At 46.1% G+C, this 24209-nt stretch overlaps 1 protein-coding gene across 1 annotated transcript in view; it reads left to right on the top strand.

The window, feature by feature from the left end:
- The window catches only part of LIMD1 (LIM domain containing 1), a 29760-nt gene that overhangs the window by 5058 nt on the left and 493 nt on the right, over positions 1 to 24209 (top strand). The window contains exons 2-7 of the mRNA XM_009992721.2: positions 6642 to 6743; positions 18726 to 18793; positions 20060 to 20122; positions 21580 to 21710; positions 22782 to 22833; positions 23525 to 23593. Coding sequence (XP_009991023.2) covers positions 6642 to 6743; positions 18726 to 18793; positions 20060 to 20122; positions 21580 to 21710; positions 22782 to 22833; positions 23525 to 23593 — 485 coding nt within the window. The remainder of the gene's footprint in view (positions 1 to 6641; positions 6744 to 18725; positions 18794 to 20059; positions 20123 to 21579; positions 21711 to 22781; positions 22834 to 23524; positions 23594 to 24209) is intronic.

The raw sequence follows: 24209 nt of genomic DNA, 5'->3' as shown, positions 1-24209 counted from the left end.
TCAGCTCGAAGGCCAGCAGTGCTCCTTCGAAGTCTTGTGCATAGTGAAGTTAGCATTTTACTGCTGCCAAACCCACAATTCGTTTAACTCGAAGGCTGTACACAACCCGCGGGCTTCGCTGAACCCTGATGATGATGGTGCACCAGGATGCTTCAGTGGCAGCGAGGGTAATTTCAGGGCTGCCAAGTGGAGGATTTCTGGTTAAAATGAAAGTTCTTTGGGGGTTTGTTTTGTACATGGATGATGATAGCAGCATTGTTTCCACTGGGAATGAGTGGAGGCATCCCTTGCTGCCTGCTCCTGGGGGAACACTGTGGCTGGAAGGAGATGCCTGCCTGCAGCGGAGAAGAGGGGGAGGCAGGACGAGGCAGGTCCTGGTGGAACAAGGAAAGCTGGAAGGATGATGGCATGTGGAGTAGTGAGTGTGTGCAGATTGCAAAGCTTATCTCACTGCAAGGAACCAAGTAAATATGCCTGGGATACGGCTCTTCAAGATTACAGCAGTATGTGTTTCTCCTCCCTTCCTCTTGGGAGCTAAGTGGGGTTTGCAGGCTAAGGAAAAATCTACCAAAAGGAAAGAAAAAGGAGGCAGTTGAGGCAGAGGAGCAATAGGTCTGTCCTTCAGCCAGGATACTCTGGCCGTGAGAACTGAAAGGAATAAGAAGCCTCGTTCATTTGGCACTGGAGTTAACGTAATCTCCAACATTGCTATAAGGTGTTTGAAAAGTCACTGACATGAGTTTGATGGCATTTTTGTACTTTGCAGGCAGTGTGTACACAACTGTCTACAGCAAAGTCGGGCTCAAGAACATGCCATCCAGAAACATTGCAGAAAAATTGCATTTACCAATTTACCAACTCTGTGGTTCTTTGAGCAGGGAGTACCTGTACATCTTTGCTACCATTAAGTGACAACCCAGTCACCCAGTGGTGAGCGGCACCAAACGGCCAGATTTTCCAGGCACTCAATCTCACACGGGCCTCCAGATCTTCTTGAAATCAACTCTCCAGCAAGAGTGATTGCACAATAGTGGATAACAGCATAGTGAGGCACACAATGTGTCTAATTCAGAGTTTGATATACAAATGACTTGGTTAAGGGAAGCCATGCGAAGATGGAGTCAGGTTCTGGAGAAAGTCTGAAGTAAAACCTTGAAGAACTGAGCATCACATTGGGTATGACAAGGTGAAGTCTTTTTTTTTCAGCGTATGATGTTTGAAAAAGTGTGTAAGTGGAGGAATTGGTTCTCCTGGAAAAAAGAGGTGGGTTGGAAATGCAGAAGCTGTACTTTCACGAGCATCCTCTCCATCAGAGTGAGAAGAGGGAACAAGATAAGAGGAAAGCGTACAGCAGCTTTCCTCTTACCGTGTTCCTTTTCTGCTCTGATGGGGAGGACCTTCATGAAGGTACAGCTTTGCCCAGAGGCAGCAGGGTCTACTTCTGGATTAGCTGCGTGCATGTCTGGGCAGATGGGAAAGATGATACCAGAGGTATTTATGTGCAAAGGCTCTGGGGGTTTCTTCCAATGCAACTGGGAGTTCTTCAGCATAAATCCAGCCTCCTGTAGGGAGAGGTCAAAAACCAGTTATGCATGATGGAGAAGAGGTCAAGCTGATCATGGAAACGTGGATTACATGGAGTAAGTGGAAGGCGTAGGATAGACTTATTCCTCTGAGCGCTGTTTCTAGATTAGCTATGTATGCAGATCCATACCACCAAATTCCCCTCTTATCCTGCCACTATATTCCTCTTATCCAGGACCAGATTGACGTGGCAAGGAAATCTCACCACTGAAGCAGCACAGCAACACATTTGGCCCTCTAAAATTAAGTGACGGTCTTAGCAAACCCAACCAGGAGCACATGTAGGAAAGCTTGGCTGTCCTGGATGCTGCTGAGAACAAGGTTGCTGCTGGCAAAACCCATAACTTCGTTCTTGGTTTGTAGATAGATGGTGTCTGGCATGTGGAAGTAAATGATACTGACCAGTCCCAGAAAATGTTGCTGTTCAGCATGATTTGCATTGAAATTTTCATGAGTGGAATATAATAAGTAACTGAGCTCCTTCTGGTGAGCATGAAATAGCAACACATAGAGGAAAAAACATCTCTAAAGGTTTTGATTCCGGTGGTAAATGGAAGCGCATTTGTTGAACTTTGAGGGTGGGACTGACGTTTCAGACTGGGCGCCAGATTCGCTTTCATTTCTGACAGCCCTTGAGGTCTGCATCGGACCCGTTTGATCTCGTGAGCTGAGGCTGTTCCTAGTGTTCATCCTCCTTCTGGTTTGCAGGGCCGAGATGGAGTAGGGCGAGCGCTGGGACGTGGCCTACAGGGCATGTTTTCGGTCCCAGCTCTGCCCCAAAGGTCCCTTTGTTCAGGCGCTCAGCTGTAGCACAGGCGGTTACTTGCCGCATGATGCGAAAGGGAACAGAGGTTTCTTTGTTGTCCGGGGCCAGGCTGCCCTGCCGGCAGAAATTGAGCCGAAATCAGCAATTTCCATCCCTTTCCCTTTCCAAACCTGGCTACCATTCTGCCTGTGTGCTCAAGCGTGAATTTACGAGCGCTGCGCATGTGTGGTGCGTCGGTGGCAAAAGAGAAACCTTTCATTTCTCCTTAATAACATCATCTGAGGTTAAAAGCTGTAATTTTGGAGGAGATATCTGCTCAGATTGATGCTTGCATAAGTGCTCGTTACATGCGGCAAGGTAACCCAGTGCAGGAATCAGGCCTCTTGCTGAGCCATGGCTACTCAGGATCCCTCTGCTTCGAGCTGGGGACAGAAGTTTTTTGCTAAAAGCTGCTCTATGCCAAGAAAATTGCCCAGAGCTGCTGACTAGTGTCAGTGGCATGTGGGGCTGGACCGATGCTGCTGACATTTTAACTCTACGCGCTGGGTTGCAGCGAGCAGGCTCAGCAGTGTTTCGGGAAGTAGTCATCGGAGCTGGTGCGGAGCAGGGCGCGGAGCCCATTTTGTGGCAGGATGGGGTTGGATGCCGCCTGTGCTGCGCTGCCTTCCATCAGGCTGGCTTCACACACGTGTTGCCCAGCTCGGCGACCGGCCGCTGTCAGCAACAGGTATTGCTTCTTCCTTGTGTAGCCTACGCTGAAAGAACAGGATCACTGTAGCAGCAGGGAGTGAGCAGAAAGGAAAAATCAATTGAAAAAAAAAAAAATCACCTTTTTAATCCCCTTTCAGACCAGGTGGGCTAAGAGTCAGAGATAAAGGCTCGAGTATGTGGCTTAAAATACTTCAGAATATTGTATTTGGGAGAAGTAAAGACTTATTTCTAGTAGAATTTCAATTGCTACCGAGATTTAATTGGCTTTCAAGTAAGATTTAGCAGATACAAGTGAAAACATAAACACAGATTTGCCATCGTGCCATGTTTCAATTGTCAGCCTTGCTGCAGGACATCTATAAATGTTTATAGCATGGCTGGTTATTACATAGTTGGGTAATTTATTGCCTTATAGTTTTTACAAACAATGTTGTCGATTTATTTTAAAAGCTCTTTCATTCCATGACTTTATTTTCCATGTTTTAAGGTCCTAAATATTTAAAGAAGTTGATAAAAGAGTTAAGCAGGGAATGAAACGGAGTGTGTACTGAGAGATGGAGCAAGGGGGAAGGATGGTGGAGGCAGTCAAGGGGTGGGAGGTGGAGGAAGATTTGGGGAAGGGTGCAGGAGCTCAGGCAGCTCCTGCAGGATCCACCCGACTGTCTGTCCTGTTGGGGAAAACACAGGCAGTGCCTATGCTCTGAAACTTAAATGAGATGGACAGGAGACAGCAGAGGCAATTTTTGCCCAATGTGGGGTTTGTGTTAGGGTATTTTATAGTGGCTTTAGATGCCTGCCAGTGTCTTTGCCATGCTCTGTGCCTGCACGCTGCTGCTGTGCCTTCCGCCTCCTGCTTCTTCTTGATGCTCATCCATATGCAGTGTCACCTGGCTGCTTTCTGGAAAGGAGGAAATCGGAGCACACTGGCGATTTTTTTCTGGAGCAGCCGCTCATTGGCACAGAGAGGGGAAAAACGCAGCACTTGCAGTGCAATAAATACATCGGTTCTGTGGAGAGCCTGGTGAATGTCGTGGAAAGAAGGCTTTGAGCAGCAAAATCAGCAGGTTTTCTGCTCTCAAAACTTTCCTTTTGGCATCGCTGTAGTCAAGAGGGAATTTTGCAAAGTAGCTGTTAGCTCTTGCATCAGACGATTGCACGGCACCTCAGGCTGCCGCTGAATGTGTGCATTCCGGGGACAACACATCCATTTAAAAAGCCAAATTTTATCTTTGTCTTGTCTTTTCTTTTTTTTTTCCTACTTTTTTTTTTTTTGTAACGCCTGCATGATTTATCTTTTGCTTTCTTAAAATGTTTCTTTCAATAAATAACGGAGATAAATTTACTTAGTTGGAAAAGAACCAGCAAGTTTTGCTAACTTGGTGCCAGTCTGCATGCTGGGGTGGGCCGGCAGCCAAGCTAGCCTTTCAGTTCTGGTCAGGTTTGGACAAACACAGTAACTAATTATTCTCTGCAGCCTTCTCTCCAGGTTTGTGTCAGTTTGGACGCTGGCTCTGAGTGGAGTGGGGCTCGGAGCAGCACTAGGATGGCTTTCAGCATGCCGGTTGAATGCATGCAGGCAGCTGCAGCACAGAGAGCCAGGTCTGCTCTGGGAAAATGAAGGATCTGGATCTGGTTTTCAGCAGCTGCATGTGTGTTACTGCAAAGGGCTCCTGAGCAGTTTTCTCCCCATATCCCCGTAGCATAAAAACTGATGGCTGCAGCTATCAGCTGCAGGAAGAAATTGTTAACCACCCTGGGACTGCCAGCGTGGTGCTGCTGGAGTTGGGAGTTACTTTTCAGTGCTGTCGTAAGAATGTTGGGTTTCTTCCTAACTTTCACCAGACTTTTCCAATTACTCTGGAGCTTGTGGGGCTCCCAAAAAAGTGAATTTTTGTTAACCACAGCATGACTAAGGATCTCCAGCAAGATGATGCTGTCCCTCTTCTTGGTCCAGTAGGAGTGAGATGTGAGCAACAGTCCTGCCCCGAGGAATTTTAAGAGTCAGGGAGAACGGGACTGAGCAGTGGTGCAAGCAGAGGCCTGGAGGCGAAATCACATGTACATGGTCATCTTGGACCAGAGACAAAAGCACATCTGTCTGGGTAGATTCGTGTTTATTTGTTTAAACAGGGATTGAAGTTGCTCATTTAGAGGTAGTTAAAGGGTGATGCTGCTTTAAAACCGGTCTGTTGCAATCACAGGATTGTGCCTGAAGTAAGTAAACTGGCTTGATTTGTCATTTTCCTCGGATAAGGACTTTCTCTTCCCGGCCACTAATAGTGGTTTTGGACAGCCTCGCTGCATTTCTCCCTGCAAGATGGAGGAAGCAGGTCCTGCTACCAGATGCTGTCAAGGGCATGACACTCAGTTGTCACTTCTTACTCTATTAGAACAATAGTTTTATGAGGAAATGTGGTGACATTTGAGAGGCCCTAGGTGAACACACAACACCCTTTGCAAACCTCCAGTGGTAGTCTTCTCCCTGCTGTCCCTCCCCACCACCACTGTCACGCATCTGCCCCGTTGCCACCATTCCCAGCCCCGATCAGACAGATCTGTGCCTGGAGGGTCCCAGTGGCTTCCTCGCGAGGTGGAAATCCTCACCCTAGACTGTCTGCCTGGCTTGGGTTTTGGGTTGGAGCCCCACACCGGGGCAGATGCTGGTGGAAATGTGCTTGGCTGTGCTGGCAAGAGACAGCTGAACTGCTGAGCGCAGTCATCTTCTCCCTCCTTTGGAGCTCCGGAGCTCACCCTGATCTGTAGGTGATGGTGGTGGCAGGAAAGCCTGGACTTGTGTTTGGGACAGCTTATAGCCAGTAGTTGACCATGTTTCCTGGCCCTGGCTCTCCTTCACCCCATGGGCCACCTGACAGTCAACCCCCTTGACTGATGGTGCCATCACCACCAGGTATCCTCTCCTTAAAACTGACTTCTTTCTTGCCTTGTCCTGCAAGAGGCAAGAAGAACATCTGAGCAGGATATGGGTCTATATGTGGCACCTACATTGAGTCTGTCTGTTCAAATGTAGCTGACAGAGGGAAGAGAAGTAGGTGTCACGTAGTCAGTCCAACTCAGCAGACATGAGCAGGGTCTGAAATTGATTAAGATTTAAAGGGGCTAAGTGAAGAGGGGTGTTTTCCTCACATTGGTTGCAACCAACGACCTTATTCTATGCAATAAGTAGCAGAAACTATTGATCCGTGAACAGCCCTGAGCACTGCTTATTACCACCCAGGCTTTTGGGAGGGTCTTTAAGTGGTTTTAAATGTATATGAAGTTTGTGGGAATGAATGGGTGAAGGAAAGAGATGTCACTGTAGGCAAACAGGGCTGCTGTTGTCCAGTTTATTTTTTTGCAAAATGCTCTCACTGTGAAGGTTTGATGACCGTCATGACTGCTGTTGACAGCATCTCTCATGGTGAGCGATGTTGATGTCACCTATGTCTTATGGCTACAATGAACCACCTGGTCCTAAGCAGCTGAGCCACCATGCAGAATTGCAGGTGTGGTTACCCCGCCAGCAACCCCAGTCACCCCGCTGGGTCCCAATCTGACCTCTGTCTCATTCTCTCTCTTCCAGGCACCTGCGTGAAGTGCAGCAAGGGGGTGTATGGAGCGAACCAGGCTTGCCAGGCCATGGGCAACCTCTACCATGACAGCTGCTTCACCTGCGGAGCCTGCAGTGAGTACCACTGGCCTGACCTGTCACCGGTGCCACCGGGGACAAACTCTTTGTGCTTCATGTTTTTCTGGTTTAGAGAGGGGAAAAAAAGGAAGGTAGTTATTGAATTATCTGCCAGCTGGAGTCTTCTGCAGCTGTATGTCTTGGTGATGGTGGTTGCTGTTTGTTTTTGAACAGATTCTTGCAACGCATGTAGAAAAGATACTTTGGATTGTGCCGGCTGTCTGCCTTCTGGTATGGGGGATGGTTGTTTTCATTCCTCTGCCTCTCCATTACAGCTATGTTTTTTAATAGAATCATAGAATGGTTTGGGTTGGAAGAGACCTTAAAGATCATCTAGTTCCAATCTCCCTTATTTTACTTATAAGAGTGGCAGTGAATGTGCCTTGCCTGACATTTAGGGGTTTTTAATTTGTTGCGTCAGACTTTACAGCCATTCTGGCTTTTCGGTCTCCGGACCTCAGGGAGAGCTGCCGTGTGGGTGCCGTGCCGAGCGCGCAGGCAGGGTGCAGGTACCAGCCGCGGGCTCTGCGGGCACCAAGACACCTCTTCAGGCGGCCGGTCCGGTCACGGTGTTTTCACTGTGTGTGTTACCTTTACTCGCAGTAATCGTTTTGCCCTTCTGAGGGACCTCTGGCAAAGCATCTAAGTGCATGAATGACCCGAGTTACGCATCTTGCTTGTACTTTCTCCAGAGAAATGGAGCCATGCCCCGAGACAAGGAGCATGTCTCTGCCAGCTTGTTTTTTGGTTATTGCAGGGAGGGAGCTGGTTATTGTGCCAGAGGTATCAGGCTGGGAGCAGCGACCCTGTGAAATCTGACCAAGAAGTGGGGTAAATAGTTCAGCTGACCCCACTGAGTTCCCTGCTGCTTGTCAGACCCACACCTGAAGCTTGCTGGTGCGTTTAGCGTGCTGCAACATATGGATCCTCCTGAGCAGCTTTTCGAGGAGGTCCATGATGGAACTGGGCTGAGGAACAGGTGCTCCATTTCAAATCGTGGCTGTGTTTGTAAGACAGTGATGTTTCTATTTTGTTACATTTAATGCTAGGGCTAGAAGTGTATTTTTAGAAATGTGGCTGTATATGTGGCAGCAGTGAAAATAGTAATAATCCTTCTAGCACTTTTGTATGTATCGGTTTGGTTTTCCCAGATCAGCCTTAGGGTTTTTGTCCTGCATTGTATTTAAAGTTGTAAACTCATCAGGACTGCATGTGTTTTATTTGGAGCTGTAAAGTGGGAATAAATATAGAAAGATGTGTGTGCTTTTTAATAATAGCTGAACCTTGAACTCTGCTCATTTCCCAGCTGTCCAACACCAGCTGCCTTGCCTCACCTGTGTTTTCAGTGGAGCACCGTCGTCTGACTAAAGATGGAAAAACTGAAAAGAAAAAGTGGTGTTTGCACGTGGTGGCAGTTTCCTAAAGGCTCAGAAGTCAGCAGCTCACTCTTTTGTCCTCTCTTATGAATTAATTTGAAATCTTCTCTTGTGGACAGGATTCCTGGCTGCAGCTGGGGCCTTGCTTCAGGGACTTCTCTCCCTCCGTGGCCAGGCAGCGTCCAAACTGCCCTTGCACACCAAGCTCCTGTTAAAAATAATTCAACAGCAGATTCAAGCTGTCTTAAATTTCTAAAATTACTCCTGTGCAGCTGGTGCTTTGGAAAGAAACACTTTTGATCCTCCTTTTAGAACGGATTTTACCATATTTATTTGGAGACCAGTGCTAGGGAGATACATGTGGTTGCAGAGGTTTCAGTGGTTGCTTCTGTTTATGCTTGTTTGTGTTTGTTTAAAAAATAGCTTAATCCCATTTCCAGTGAGGTGGGTTGGTAAGGACTGGAAGAGAATACGCAGCAAATAGCTACTAAAAGGCTTTTCCAAAGGTTTCCAATGCAAGATGAAAAAGTTTGGGTGTCAGGTGAGACTAGAAAGATGGAAAAAACCCAAGTTTAGCAAAATTAAGATAATTTTCTCTCTTACTCAGGCTGTAACTAAGGAATCTCTTTGGAGATGTGCTGGAGCAAAGGGTTTCAAATGGAAAGTAAAAGAAAAGCTAGTAAAAATGCTAGTTAAAAATAAGAAAAAAGAAAGGAGAGGAGTAATAATAATATTTCTCTGAATAGAAAATACTGTATTTCCTTATGAGATAAAAAAGGGGAATGGAAGGCACAGGAGTGTAAGCGAGAGCCTGTTTTGGCTTCTTACGTGCAGGAGAGCGATTACTCATGAAAGCTCAAAGTCCTTCCCATTGGGGCAGCGGCCGTGCTAAGATGGGAGCTGGGCACAGCAGTGGCCGGACGGGATGGATGGAGAGGAGGGTGTGTGGTGACGTGGGACTGCTGGTACTGGAAGCAGAGGGTGCCAGAGGGAGGCCGCCTCAGTAGCGGTGTTCCGCTCACGTGTGCACACCTCCACGAGTGACGAGGCTCACAAGAAACCCTCCAGCACAGGGGCTGGTTTCCTGCCCTGCCGCTGTGGTCTGCAGGGCCCTTTGTGCCGGAGTTGTTTGCTCCAGGGGCTCGGGAGGCATGGGGAGGGTGTTTGTATTCCCCTCCGCCCCAGCAGCCGGTTTTGCTGTGCTTGCAAAGGCGTAGCTGGGCTGACTTTCCGATTCATCGGACCTCTTTGCGTTGCAGCTGCTTAACTGGTGCCTGGGCTGGAACACGCCGTCCTGCCCTGTGCTCGGGGAGGAAAAGTACCCGAGGGGAATCCCCCATTTCACAGACCGAGTTGGTTTCCTGATCCCCGGACCATCGGCCGCGAGGCGAACGAAGGGCACAGAGCTCTGTCCTTACCCAGAGGAAGCGCGTGCCTCTTCGCAGGCTTGCTGTAAGCTGTGTCGCTGCAGTAAATATGATGAGACCAGTTTTATCTGCCAGAAAAATAAATATTTGTCTGGACGGTGTTGCCTGTGTAGCTGCAAAGCATGTCTTGAGCAGCCTATGTGGAAACTCTGGTTTCCAGCTGAAAAGTAAGTAGTGCTTTTAAGGTCAAGTGGAGTTCATCTTGGACACCATCCAGTACAATCTTGTCTTTGAGAAGTCAAGGTTGCTCGTGATTTCAATCCTAAAATTTCTGCTCTGGTGGAATGCTGAATGTCTCTACTCCAATAAATAAAATACACAAAATTACCTATTAAGGTAAAGCATATTGTCCTCCAGATATTTATATCCACTGTCCTGCTGTTTTCATTTTAGTGAGGATTTCTAATTTTGTTTGTAGTTGGATTTGTGTCCAAATGTGCATTAGTTTCCCAGATACAGAAAACTGAGAGGGTCTATGGAGGGGAGGGAAGTTGATACCTCATGGTGCCAAATTTCCTACACCCTCCGTTTCCTATACACATATGTTCAGATATAAATGATAGAGCAATATGTTGAGCAGAGTTACGCATACGTTACAGGGTTCAGTTGTCAGGAAAAAAATGTACTGTTTTATTTGAGGCACTGGCACGTAATGCAGAAAATTTGGCTTAGAGGTCACAACAACAGATTTAGAATGATTACTTTGGCATAAACGTCTCCTTTATCTTGTTTGTTACAGGGCAGAGGCACAAACAGGGCAGCTTCTTGCAGAGAGGCAGAGGAAAATCTTCGAGTTCTTTCTGTGGGATTAGTAATGAATTATATTTGATTTACAGGAGGGCCATGAAAGTAGGTTAAAAAAAACCCAAGTCCTCGAAACTCATAGGCTGTATTTCCTGCAAGCTCAAGGTGTCTGTTTCCGTCTTTTTTTGTTTTCAGTTTGTTGGACAAACAGTTGCAGTTACCATATGATTTGTTACACATTAACCATTCAAGTTAAATCACCTGTTTATACCTCCTCAGAACACAAAAAATGCAGATTTGTGTGATATGTATTTCCAGATTGTTGATATGTCCAACATTTCCAGATGTTGATATGTATTATTTAGGTAGTAAAGAGACCTTATAAATTATATATATTTAACTAGATAGTATTGCTCTAACCTATTTTGGTGTTTTAGTGTTTTCTCCAGGATTCAGCCAGGCCTATACCTGACTGCTCCAGGTAGCCTGGAAAACAGACCTTTTTAGCTCTGCTGGCAGCGTAATTTAGAGCATAAGGGTCTTATACTTGAGCTGCTTGGTCCTCAGAGGAAATCTGAAAGCTAAAACAGTGCAAGGGAAGTGTCAGAGATGACTGTGAAGGAAATCAGTAGGCGAGGAAGGAAGTCAGAAAGAAAAAATTGATTGCAAGGTGGTTTGAAGGAGAGTTCGATGTTGAACTGCAGCAGGAAGGTCCAAAATGAGGACCAGATTTTGACCCCTTATTACAAAGAGGTGGAAACCTTGCATGTTTGCCAGATTACAGAATTCGACCTTTGACATGTCAACATTACTGCATTGCTTTCTTTTTCTTTTTTTATGGTAAGATCAGATTAATGTTGATATCTGTGTAAGGGTAACAGGCTGCCGTTCCAGTGGCAGAGTTTGAAATAACACGAGCTGGCTGTCTTTTGCCACCCTCCGGGGATACATATGGTGGGTCTTTTTAATATTTCACAATGTGGTTGTGTTTAGAGGTATCAAGGGTCCTTTACTAAACAAGGTAGCTAAGGTATCAAAGCAGTTTATCTGTGAGTGTAGCCCTCTGCTTAGGCTAATTAGTCTTGCTGCAGTGATTATAGAGCATGGCTACTTACAGCGATGCAGCTTTTGGTGCCTTTGGGATAATTATATTGAATAAGCATAGAATCATAGAATGGTTTGGGTTGGAAGGGACCTTAAAGATCATCTAGTTCCAACCTTCCCTGCCATGGGCAGGGACACCTTCCAGAGATCAGGTTGCTTAAAGCCTCATCCAATCTGGCCTTGAACACTTCCAGGGATGGGGCATCCACAGGTTCTCTGGGCAACCTGTTCCAGTGCTTCACCACCCTCAGAGTGAAGAATTTCTTCCTTATATCTAATCTAAATCTACCCTCTTTCAGTTTAAAGCCATTGTCCCTTGTCTTATCACCATATACCCTTGTAAAAAGTCCCTCTCCAGTTTTCCTATAGGCCCCCTTTAGGTACTGGAAGGCTGCTAGAAGGTGTCCCCAGAGCCTTGTCTTCTCCAGGCTGAACAACCCCAACTCTCAGCCTGTCTTCATAGGAGAGGTGCTCCAGCTCTTGGATCATCTTTGTGGCCCTCCTCTGGAGCCACTCCAACAGCTTCATGTCCTTCTTCTGTTGGGGACCCCAGAGCTGAACACAGTACTCCAGGGGGAGTCTCACAAGAACAGAGTAGAGGGGCAGAAATCACCTTCCTTGACCTGCTGGCCACAATTCTTTGGATGCAGCCCAGGATACATGAGTGTGTGTCCCATATTGGTATATAACCCCTGGAACAACAAGGCCATGGTTTTTATTGGTATCGCTAAATAAATCTACAAGTAGAAAGTCACCTTTCTACTATGAGTGCAACTTAATCTGAGGTTGCAGGACAGACAGCCTCACCAAGTAAATTTCGCTGTGGCACATGTATATGTATGGTTATCTTCAGATGCAGAAACTACCAGCTCTTCTAGTGGAGGCAGAATTTACTACTTGTAATTGGATATAAAACCACTATACTCATCAACATGCATGAGAAACATGTAGATGTTCAAAGCGGAGAGTGCAAAGTGCTGCTGGTAATCCTTCCTCAGCATCCCTTTAGTAAAATTACCGTGCAAGAGTCCCTGTAGTAAACAATGTATTTTTTTTTTAGCAAAAGTAATCTCAGAAAAGATTCAGCCGTGCCTGGATTTACTGACAGTTTGGGAGACAGGGAAGGCATTGATGCATGTTTCCGCTACAGCCTAAATTGCTGCTTTGTTCTTGCTGACTTTTTGCTTTCAGTCTCAGATCGCTGGTGAGAAATCCCCGCTGTTTGGCACAAGACGTGCTTGCCATAGATGAGAAACGCCAGAGCAGCTTTCACGGAAGGATGACAGTACTTGTTCCTCTTCTGGACAGATTTCAGGGCAGTATTGCGTTGGGGTTGGAGCTGAAGGGCTTTGGCATGGTCCAGGTGTCCTCAGTAGATATCCCTGCTGGAATGGTACAAGTGTTCAGCTCACACATGGTAGATGCAGTCAGGATTTTATCAATATGCTGGTGATTTGCGTCCATTGCATGTGTTTTAGTGCTGGCTGAAAGTCTGAAATTGTTAGGACAGCATGAGAAAAAAGGTTGAAACTTTTAATGGAATATATTTCCAGTCTTTCTGTTCTTTTTATTTTATAACGTCATCTTAAAAGTACTGGTTTTTGTTAAGAAGAGGCATAGTATTAATTGTTCTGTAAAGATTTTAGGGAGTTTCTGATGATGTTTTAATGGTACCTGTGAATAATTTTCTGAGTAGTGGCTCTATAAGCACTGAGGCTAGAGTGCTTGCAGAGAAATTTAAAAATCTCTGTCTCGTATCGTTTCAATGCAGAGTTACATTCACTGAGGACACAGAGATTGCCTCCCCTTCCTTCCTCCTCTGAGCCTCCGCACGTTTTGATGACAGTGGGTGACGGGGTGGGAGGCCAGCTCTGATGGCTGCCTGGTTTTGATGTGTTTTGAGGAATAGGGCAGCTGTCCCTGGAGTGATGCAGAGAGCAGCTGGGCGCTGGGTTGAAAACCAGTACCTCAGCAGGAGCTCCCCACATTGTAGTGCTGCTTTGTCCCAGGGTGACTTTATCTTACCTCTGAATTTCAAAGCTTCTAGGGGAAGAAGCTTTTTTTCTAAAAAGAAAAACTTTTGAGTATCTGCTTGCAATTGTTTGCCATCAGCAACAGAGAGGTGTTGCTCAGTTGTGTGGCTTACTGTAGTTTCACCGTGTTTCCCTCTGAGGAGCCGTTTCTGCCTTCACCTGTGGTTGCTTTGCCTTTAAGAGGTGGCTGACCTTTTCTTGCATGTGCCAGAGCCTGCTTTTGGCTGTCAGGCATCAGATCATTTTCTCAGGGTTTTTTTTTCTTCTTTTTACCACCTTAAATGTATGGTGAGAGCACGGAGGGCGTTCTTCACAACTTTACAATACAGCTGGTACAGTTGAGCGAGAGACTGAACATCTCAATGGTAATAGAGCTACTGTGTCTTAGCACAGTTTTTTCTAGAAGACATCCTGTCCTTCTGCCCACAGTTTCACAAAGGCTTTGATCTGACTTGGGGTGTTTGCTGGTTGATCACAGTCTGAGTTTACCTGATTTGGAGGATGTGCAGGCATCTAAGTGATCTTTTCATGCAGCCCAATTCAAGAGCGGATTGGAAATACCGATGCTTCTGCGTCAGACTCAGCGCTGCATCCAGCTTTAATGGCGGCCAACAGAAATAGCACAGATGGCAGAAATTAAATAGAGCTCTCCGATGCTCAGCCTAGCCTGGTGTGCATGGTAGTAGACCGTACTGCCTGTCAGCAAAGTCAGTATCTATGGAGGGCTCCATAAATGCGTGTGCTGGCCGGGCAAACCAGTGGGTCTTGTGTGTTGCTGAACTGGGGCAGCAGGGACTTCTGCACAGTGTGGGGTTGCTGAGACCTCTAGGCTCTGCCCGTGCCTCTTGTGCTGCCTGCAGGGTCTGCGTCGACCAGAGAAGGTTCTTTGATCCAAACTCCCTTGTACTTCTACATGGGGGAAATGAAAACTGGGGGAAGGACTGCAGCTTGGGCCAGAGCCGCCGAGGACTGAGGAGGAGGAGCATCTTGCTTTGATCCTTAGCAGCTAGACGGGTGGTGTTTCCAGCTTGCTGTCCCACTAGTGCATCAGAAGGTTACATCCAGTGAATCCGGAAACTGAAATCCTTTTGTATTTAACCTGCCATTAGTAATGACATGTCCAAATTTATCCAACAGCTGTGGCACTCTAAGAAGGACTGATTTTTGTAATGATGGAGGCCCAGGGTTGCCAGTGTGAGAGGGACCCAGGAGCAGCTGCCAGCCTGAAGTGATTCTCACCCGTCTGCTGTGCAGATACCGCAGGGAGCTCCAAGGTGCTTAGATGAGTGATACGTGAAGTCCACGCTGCCTCCCCAGCAATGTGAGGTCCTGGTCATGCATCTCCAGAGAGCCCTGGGATCTCTGGTGACCCTGCACCATTGCATGCATTGAGAGCAATCTCTTGTGTTTGAACATGGGTTTGTAACACCATTGTCCTTGTAATAAATAATGAAAAAGCAACTTCTAAAGAGAAAGTTAGGTCCAGCTCCCCAGCAAGCAAATGATGCATCTCCCAGCATACTCCTTGGACCATGTCAAGTCCCTAGTAAACGCTGCTCTGTATGAACTTCAAAAGGAGAGAGCTGTCATTTGGGAAAACAGTGGACAAAAGCACCAGCATCCTGGGAGTGCAGCCTGGTGGTATGCCTGTTATCAGCTGCTAAGCAAAGTACATTTGTTTTAGCACAAAGGCACTAGTGACTAAGCTTGAAATATTCTGAAATTGGTGCTTAAATGACCTCGAGGTCATCCTGAAAGTCCCATAGCTAAACAGATTAGACAGACATGTTAGGGATGAGCAGTACATAAAAAACCCACGAGGCTCAAACCTCTTGTCAGCAAGAGGAACAAGAATTCTTGTAACAACGAATGAAGACGGTAGGGCTGAAATGCCAAAGAATTTTAATTTTCTGAATTTTTTCAGGTGAGAGATTAGCTAAATTCAGGGTGAAGAAAAGTGAAATACAGTTAGGAGCCAGCAGCTTAAGACATGTACTAGAGCAATTAATCCTGAAAGCGGCAAGCCACGCATTAATACTCCTGGGTTTATAAAAGGATATCGTCTCTGTAGTCGTCATGATGCATATTTAAAGTGGTGCATATTTAAAGTAGGCAGTGATCAATATGTGTTCCTTATGTGCCATTTAAGTTCCCAGTCCTTCCTTTCAGTGAAATTACGACAGCATGCCGTTGAACTGTGCTCAGGTGAAACCTGTGCCAGCTTCTGTAGGCACACTGTCAGAAGCATTGCTTTTGAGAGGGACTTGGTTTGCTGTAAGGTGCTGTCCCATTGCAGGGAGCTCAGCGCAGGGACAGAAGCCACTGCTGCCCAGCTCTGCGCTGTGGGGCAGTCCCAGCACGGTTTGTTTTACTGATGTGGCCACAGCCAGAATGTGCATTTCCCAGCTCCACCGGGACGGTCCCCAGTGCAGCCTGGGGAAGTGAGATTTTCCTGCATCTTGCTTTCCCATGTGTATGACGTGGAGGTGCTTCCTCACCTCAAAGGGATGGTGGGAGGAGAAGTCCATCCCGATGTGGGCAGCAGAGGAAGAAATTGGCTCTGTTTGCATGTACCACTCCCACGGTGGCTGCAGGAGTAGCTAGTTATTTGCTTTTTTGGCAAATTTCCATTGTCACTTGTGCAAGGGACTGAAAGAAAGTTATGGAGAGGAGCTAAAAATAGTTAAAATGACCACTTCTTCCCTAAAGAAATTAAATCATCCTCCACCTTTCCCTCAAAATGCCCTTGGTGTCAACACCTCTTCGTCACGGGCCCATGTAACACCCAAAGCCACATTATAAATCCTCTATAAAGGAGTTCATCCCTCTGCTGAATGAGCTTGCAGCAAAGCCCAGACATAGTGCACCAGCTGTGGCACCTTCTCTGAAGGTCTGTTGCCATCAATCCTGACCTGCTAATGTCACAGGGTTAAAAATACACCGGGTGCAGAATGGCTGGTAAATGCTGGTTTTGTCACCATGGAAGAATGACGCGGTGGCAGCGATCCAACCCTCATTCCCGCTGCTGTGACGGCTGCTGCTTGCGCACCGGCCGTCATCCAAAGAAGCGTCTCCTCACTGCGTGGCTCCACCCGTATGTTTTTCCTCACTGCTGCCAGCTTGTCTTTAAGGAGAGACATTGCATACAGGTGGAAAGTCGCTTGGTCACCTGCTAAATTGGAGCCCATGCTGCTGTGTAATTTAAAATCAAAGTTAAATGCTTTTTGTTTGTATTTTTGTTTTTTAGGAGTGACAAATCCCAATGCTGTATTTAATCAGCGGGCGATTTTCAGGGGTGCTTCTTGCTGCATTAGGCTTGTTGTTAACTTGCTTAGGACCACTGTTGACAAGGGTGCTGCAAATCCCAGGTATACCTATGCCTCTCCTTCCCCTCCTCAGAAACTGGGATTCTGCGATTGCCGTCGAGCGTGCCAGCCTTACCTGTGGGCAGGCAGGCAGACAGGAGGGGTTATCATACGAATATGCACCCGGGGTTGTGGGCCACAAAGCTAACACGTCCAATATGAGATACTTTTTATTTTGGGCTCCAGGTCCTGTTTTGGTGTCAGCAGCCTTGGCAAAGCGTCAGGGTGGGTGAGAGAAATCAGAGCATGATGCTTTCGGCTTTGTATAGTTTTCTTCCGTGCCTCCTCTTAGACTTGTGTTGGTGCGAGGATGGGCTGGTGCCCTGGGTCGTCTCTGACCTCTGGGTAACGAAGTTGTCCCCAGCGGGGATTAGAGGAAGACGGAGGATAATGAGCGTGTCGAGGCAGCGTGCTTCTGGCTCCTGTGCCTCCCAGCTGAGCAACACCAGCTTAACCACGAAGCTGCTGCATATCCAAACCAAGGCTCGTTCCTGCCTGGGCAGGGCACTGAGGGCTACTGGTGAAGTGTTGATCTGTCTGAATTCACTGGCAAAACTTTAGAGCTTCACTGGAGCACCTGGGTTTCCCGAGGAGCAGCGTGAGTTATTTCCCTGCCTGGGAGTGCCCTCTGGCGTGTGCAGGAGATGGTAAAGCTCTTAATTTGTTGAAGTGGTTTTACTTGGCTTCCTCCTTTTCTTAATACCTTGCAGCCAGTGTGGTTAATCGTCGAAGGCTGCCAGGTAGGTGCATGCCATAAAGCACTGAGAGGTGAGCTCCGGACTGGTCCTGTGAGTTGTCCGCGTTTATACACCTAGCAGATGATGATAATTTTTTAATTATACACACATATCGAGCAGAAGGCTTCTGGGCCCTGGTGTCTCGGTTCTGATTTCCTTCCAGCAATGCCTGGCAGGTCTCTGAAACCAGCCTGGGGCAGGTCCTGCCCTGGCTGTGCCCGGGCAGTGCTGCTCCCCCTGCTGTGAGTGCTGCCTCCAGGAACATGCTTGAGGCTCCTTGGCCGAGCAAGCAGAGCCGCTCCAGTGTTAGGCTGCATTTCTGTCCCCTGGCTGAATAGGGAAACCCGGCTACAAGGAGGTAGGAGCAGATTTTTATAAACAAACAAAACCTAGCCCTTTCCTCCAGCAGGAAAGACAGGGCATTTAGAAGAAGAGGGTGGCAGTGTTGAGCATGCGTTGCCATAGTTACGTGGAACTGAAAAAAGACGGTGAATTGAGGCATAAACACAAAAGCTGCAGGAAATACAAATCTTCCCCATGTGTAGAGTCCTTTCTTGGAAAAACTTTGTCATCTTATCTCTGTTAGGACATGCTGGTTTGAAAAAAGTATTTTTTTTAAAAAACACTTTCAAATTTTTGTTGGCAGCTGCAATCGTGAATATGCTGGTAGGGAGCAGAGAGAAGCATGTTCGGTGCTCCGGTGTTGCACTCTGCTGGAGGCAGACTGGGTGGTCAGGTATTGCAGTGGCTTCTCTGGCAGCTGCTGGTTGGAGGCACCTTCTAGTGCAACAGCATGGGAGGCGACATTTTGAGGAACAATGTCAAGTATAGATCACCTGCATGCCCTTTTTTCTCCTTGCACCTCTCCTGAGGGGTTTTCTTGCCAGGTTATTTCATGTTGTAATCTGCCAAGAGGTGGTCCAGGCTTGCAAAGCTACCTCCTCCTGCCTGGAGGTGAGACTCTTGTCCAGATCCAGCGATTGGTGTTCATCAGCTGGTGGAAGAGGAGATGGGGTTAGTCGCGCTGGAGGCTGGGAAGACCCGTGCTAGCAGCATTGGGTGCTCTTCTCCATCTGTATGACAGCCATGCTTGGATGTCCTCGTTGTTGTTCACTTCTCAGCAGCCAGTTTTTGCTCACATTTTCTCCTTGCTCTCTGCTGACCTTTCTCTTCTCTCTCTGTTTTTTCCTCAGGTCGAAAGCTGAGGGGAAAAGCCTTTTATTTTGTCAATGGGAAGGTATTCTGTGAAGAAGATTTCCTGGTAAGCACACAACTGACCCTTGTGCTGGCACATCTTGGCCTCTTCAGCAGATGCACAGCCTTTATGCCCAGTAGCTTTGCCCATGTTTCACATGGCTCTAGTCCAACCTCCTACCTGGCCATTCTGCTCCTCCTTTACCCAGGGCCAGCCCCAGCTGTGATGGCTGCCCACACGTGGTACTGGAAGTAGCCAAATGAAAGACCATGGTTCTGCAGTGCAGAGCCTGTAGTTGAAGCCGTAGCCTCTTGCAGTGGCTCCTTCGAAGCATGTCTCTGTGGCCATGCTGTGGAGACAGGGGCGAGATGAACGGCTGCAGAAGAATCAATGGATGAATTTCCCTTTCCCATGAACTTTTTTTGTTTGGGCATCTTAATGGATATCTTTCCTTTGCCCTCAATGGAGTTTGTGTGCATGTACCTGAGTGTGAAGCAATCCCATGGTCCTCTCCTTGGCTGGTGGAGGTAAAAAGCCACGTACCCCACTGCCCTCGAGCTCTCATAGATTAAGCCTTCATTGAGACTTGAGAAAGTCATATTTGCCTGTTTCTTGGGGAAGTCTAGTGGTTTCTGTCAGAGAAAAGTGAGTTAATTTTCTTTGCTCTCATCAGTATATTCTACACAGGCTGAAAATGGAAAGATGGGTTAAATGCATCTCAAATATTTCATTTTTCCAGTTTGCATTTCCACTGTTCAGACAGCACTGAAACCTTAGACAGATGACATGTTGTGCCTGAAGTGCATGTCATGGACATGACAGGCAGTTCCTTACCGTTAGATCTTAGCAATAGCAGCAAGAAAGGTGCTCTGGGCCAAACTTGAGTCTTCTGCTATCAGAGAGCTGGGACGATACCACAGACTTCGTAGAAGCTCCAGTAGACCTGTAACGGTGTAACCAAAGCAAGAATTTGGCTTTACAAGCCTATATATATACACAGATGTTGTGATATGAATTTGTGGTAAATAAGTTCCTGCATGTAAGTCTTATGCTGTATTTGCACAAACATTTATGGTATTTACTTACATACTTAATTAAACTTAAATTTAGTTACCGGAACTTATACTCCTTCTGAACAGTGGAAGTCCAATGTTTTTATAGAATATCCTCTAGGGACCCATCCACAGCTTCATATACTGAAAAAGCACTGGAAAGTTTAGCTTATGTAAGGAGTACGGAAAAAGGCCAAGCAAATAACACCCCAGAATATGCTGTTGTTTATGCTCAACTAGCCTTGTGAAATTTTAAGCCAGTTCTTTTTTGTCCTTGCAGTATTCTGGTTTCCAGCAGTCAGCTGACAGGTGTTTCATTTGTGGTCATTTGATAATGGACATGGTAAGTGATAATTGCTTTAGGAGAAAAAAATCCCACAGCTCTTTAGAAGAATGCATCAAAGCAAAATATATTCATATCCAGTACTGTCTGTTGTCATCTGTTAGTCTGCCTAGTGTGAGATTGGTAGCAGAAAGAAAATCCACTAAGCCTTTTGTTGATTTTTGCGAGGACGTGAAGCTGGCACCCTGCTGTATGCGATGCAGAGACTTTGCTCTGCCTGTTTTCAGTGCAAATGGAAAATCGGAGCCTTCAGCTCTTTCATCCCCTTTGGGGCTTCCCTGGACAGTGTATTCATCCACTCCTGTGGATGCTTCCTGCTCAGAAGTGCTGTGGCTCTGCAGTGCTCCCTTGCTGTGGGGCATCAGTGCAGCTCTGCTGAGCCTGTCTTTCCTGTAGTCGAGCTGTGGCTTCCCACGTACCTTCAGGATGAAGCTGCCGTCTTGTTGCTGCTTGTCGTAGTTGCTGGAAGGTGTTGGACTGATACCTTGGGGAATAAGTTTGACCCAGAGTTACATGATTCAGACCTCAGTTCAGATCTGTCCAAGTCCCTGAAAACTGTTCAGTAGATGTGTGGACATCCCGCCGAAGCAGGCAGTTCTCATTAGCCTACAACAGGTACCATCTGTTCAAGATTTGGATGGAGTGGGTCATGGCTCAGGGGTCAGCTGGCCTTTAGCCAGCACCGGGCAGTGTTCAGTTGTGGGTGATCCCAGGGGAGGCATGTTCATGGTCATGTAGTTGGTGAGCTATGGCTGAGGTGAAGAAATTAGGAATTTCTGAGTGGTTAGTTCACAGCACGCCTCCCAAGATTTTCTGATGCTTATCGTTAATTATCTTTGCTTGCCTGCCTACATGGAAAGCATTAAAAGGAAAAGCTATTTTATACTCAGAAGTGGTATTCCAGGTAGTATTGCTGCCCCAAAGCCAGCAGGTGAATTGCAGCTGTTGAGTTCAATACAGTTTCCGTAGTCTGTATTAATTAGAAAGCCAGGCTAGAGAGTACAAAGCTCGTGGATATCTCAGGCATTATGAAAACCTAGCAATATTATTTGTTTCAGCCTCACATGCAGAATATAAAGATGTATTTCCTTTCTTTGGCTTGGTGCATCTTGCCTTGTGATCCTGCTAGGTGTTCTTTAGCTGTTGGCTTCAGAAAATTTTTTTTTTTCCTTTAAATTCTGTCACTTCTGTTGTTTGTAATGCTAAATAACTTGACTGAGACTCTAAATTATTTTCTTACCCATGCTAATAATTCATTTCTCTGGAACCAGATGATACATATTGATTCCAGCTGCCCTTTCCATCCCTGTTAACTCATTTTTCAGATAAGGTGCCCAAAAAAAGACACAGCCCCACTGATGAATATGCAGCATTGTCTGATGTTAAGCTGTGTGTTTATTATTTTCACCTTTATTGGCTGTTCATGTGATTTTTTCCTGTCTCTTGGTTTGTTGCAGATCCTGCAGGCTCTAGGGAAGTCATATCATCCAGGCTGCTTCCGATGTGTGGTCTGCAACGAGTGTCTGGATGGTGTGCCATTCACTGTAGACTCTGAAAACAAAATCTACTGTGTCAGAGACTACCACAAGTAAGGACAAAATAAACGGCAGAGATGCTCCAGTCAAGAAGCCTCTAATTTAGCTTTTCAGCTAATTAGGAAGCGTGGATTCATAAAATAGGGACAGGGTTAGAAGTTAGATTGCCCTGCCATTGACTTTCTGCGTAACTCTGGGGAAGTCACTTAACTCCTCGGCTTCAGCTGCCCCTTCTGCAAAGCAGAGATAATGAGAAACAGTGTTTATGAAGTGTTCAGTGATGTAAGAAATCAGTCCACTGTAAAGTAAGACTGTGAATGCCTGTTGAAATCAATGTGAGTTGCTTTCTGAGTAGTTGCAGGGCTGAGTTTGACTTCTAAAGAATGCTTTTAGAAATCAAAGTGAAACTTTTATCCAGCTCTAAATTAAACAACCGTTAAATCCACTTAAAAAACCACTTGTCATTTAGTAAAATAAAATGGCTGTGCTCTTGGCTGGTAGTCGTGATATTAGAGCTGCATACATTTTGAGTGTCCATTTGGTTCGCTTTGCTCCTTGCTCCATTTTCTGAGCAGGCAGAGTATTAAGTGTTGCTCAGGCAGCCCTGGGAAGTGTTCTGTGTTGTGCCAAGATTAGAGTTGCCTCCGTGTGCCACCGTTGTTCTGAAATGATGCACGTTTCCTTACTATTTCATTTAATTATTTACTTATCGTGTTACGCTGTGTTGTAAGGCCTTAAGGAACCTTACGGTCTCATGGTGCCTTCTCTGAGGTTTCCTGTCCCGATGCAAGGCTGCCACTTCTTTTAATGTGTTTTTCTGGGGACGGTCCTGCTCAGTTTCTCCCCATTTTCTCTTCCAAATCTCTCAGTAGCAGCCAAAATTCTACAGTGGGTTTTGTTTTTTTCTGTCACTAAATGTAAAATCTCTTTTTGCCTGACTGAGCAATGTGTGCCACGCGTTACTTACAATCAATCATAAAATGGGTTTATGATCTTGGGATGTAAAGCTTTCCTATGGGTAAGTTATTTACAGCTGCAGCTTTCCGTCTTATCACTGAAAACATACAAGCCTCTCTTTTTATATTGATCTATAACTTACCTTCACTTTCTCATTGCTTTTCTAGAGTTTTAGCTCCAAAGTGTGCAGCGTGTGGGCTTCCCATTCTGCCTTCCGAGGTGAGAGCCTTTTATTTTGTATTCCCTCTGGCGAAGGAGTGTCATGTCTCAGGCCTTGTTCTCTCTCACACGACCCTATGTCAAGACGAATGTCCTTGGGGATGGGGAGAGATGATCAGTTCCTCCAGCATTACAACCTTTTGACCTAGGCTCATACACTGCCCTTGGGATGTGACCCTTCTTTTGCTTGATAATGAAGCTTATTTCTGCTGAGCCAAGCTGCTTTTTTCATCTCCTGCAGGATTCTACTGCTGTTAGTTTTATGTTCAGGATACCTTTCCTTAATGTCAATGAATGCTGTTGGTGCTCGTGAAAGACCTCTGTGTGACCCCTCTGGGACGAACTCGTTTTAATACTTGGAGGAGATGAATCTTGGGCAAAACCAATTTAAAATGCTGAGAAATGTCATATATTGAAATTGCCAAATCATTAATGCCTGATTTGGGATAGATGTGACTGTTAAAGCAAAGAGGATTTAACATTTCTGATGTTACATTTTAGAGGTTATCTGAAGTTGATCATAAAGCTTTACTGTAAAAATAACTGCAGGTGGCAGGATTTATTTGTGGTGTCCAACCAGCATCTCAAATGCATTTGTTCAACATTCACGTTGTTGCAGGGAGCAATCTACAGAGTCTTTCTGATCCTGCTGTAATCCTGTGTAATTTCTCTTTTGCTTGAATGCTTACAGGGGTCTGATGAGACCATTCGGGTTGTGTCCATGGACAAGGATTACCACGTGGAATGTTATCACTGCGAGGTAGGTCAGCAGCTTTCTCAGGGAGTGGGCACCTAATAGTGATAACTACTATTATTTTTAAGATGTAAATAAATCTCCCTTCCAAGGGCTGTAAATGAGCAATTCAAACCTTTCATTGTGCAACCCTTTCTATCAGTGGTGAAGAAGTTTCCATTTTGAGGACAAAAGTTTTTGCAGCAATGTGTCTCAGCTGTGATTTCTTCTGCTATCCATAAAATTATGGGCAAGGAGTTAATTATCACTTTTAAACTCAGCAGTTTATTTGTTAATGAAGGAAACGTGGTGACTTAGTAAGGTTCTGTGGCTGCCTTTCAGAAGCCTTGAGCTCCAGATCACATTAGTATATCTGATTTCCAAGTCAGATTGTTCAAAAATGCTAAGGTGATGACTGATCCTATCTGGTGTAAGTTACCTTCACTCTCATGGGAAATGAATGTGTCATCAGGGCTGGAGAAGGGATGTGGCTGCACAAAAGAATCCCAAGAGATGCCAGTTCTTAAACACCATTTTGTCTCCGCACAGGGCTTCCCAGGGAGCCTTCATACTTATGCTCTGAGAATTAAAATAAATAGATGTCTTCTCCCACTGTGCTCATATACAGTGGAAAGAGGCATTG

This window comes from Tauraco erythrolophus, chromosome 7 (assembly GCF_009769465.1).
Source record: "Tauraco erythrolophus isolate bTauEry1 chromosome 7, bTauEry1.pri, whole genome shotgun sequence".
NCBI classification, from domain to species: Eukaryota; Metazoa; Chordata; class Aves; order Musophagiformes; family Musophagidae; genus Tauraco; species Tauraco erythrolophus.
Note: the sequence above shows the minus strand (reverse complement) of the source record. Positions and strands in the feature narration are given on the sequence as shown.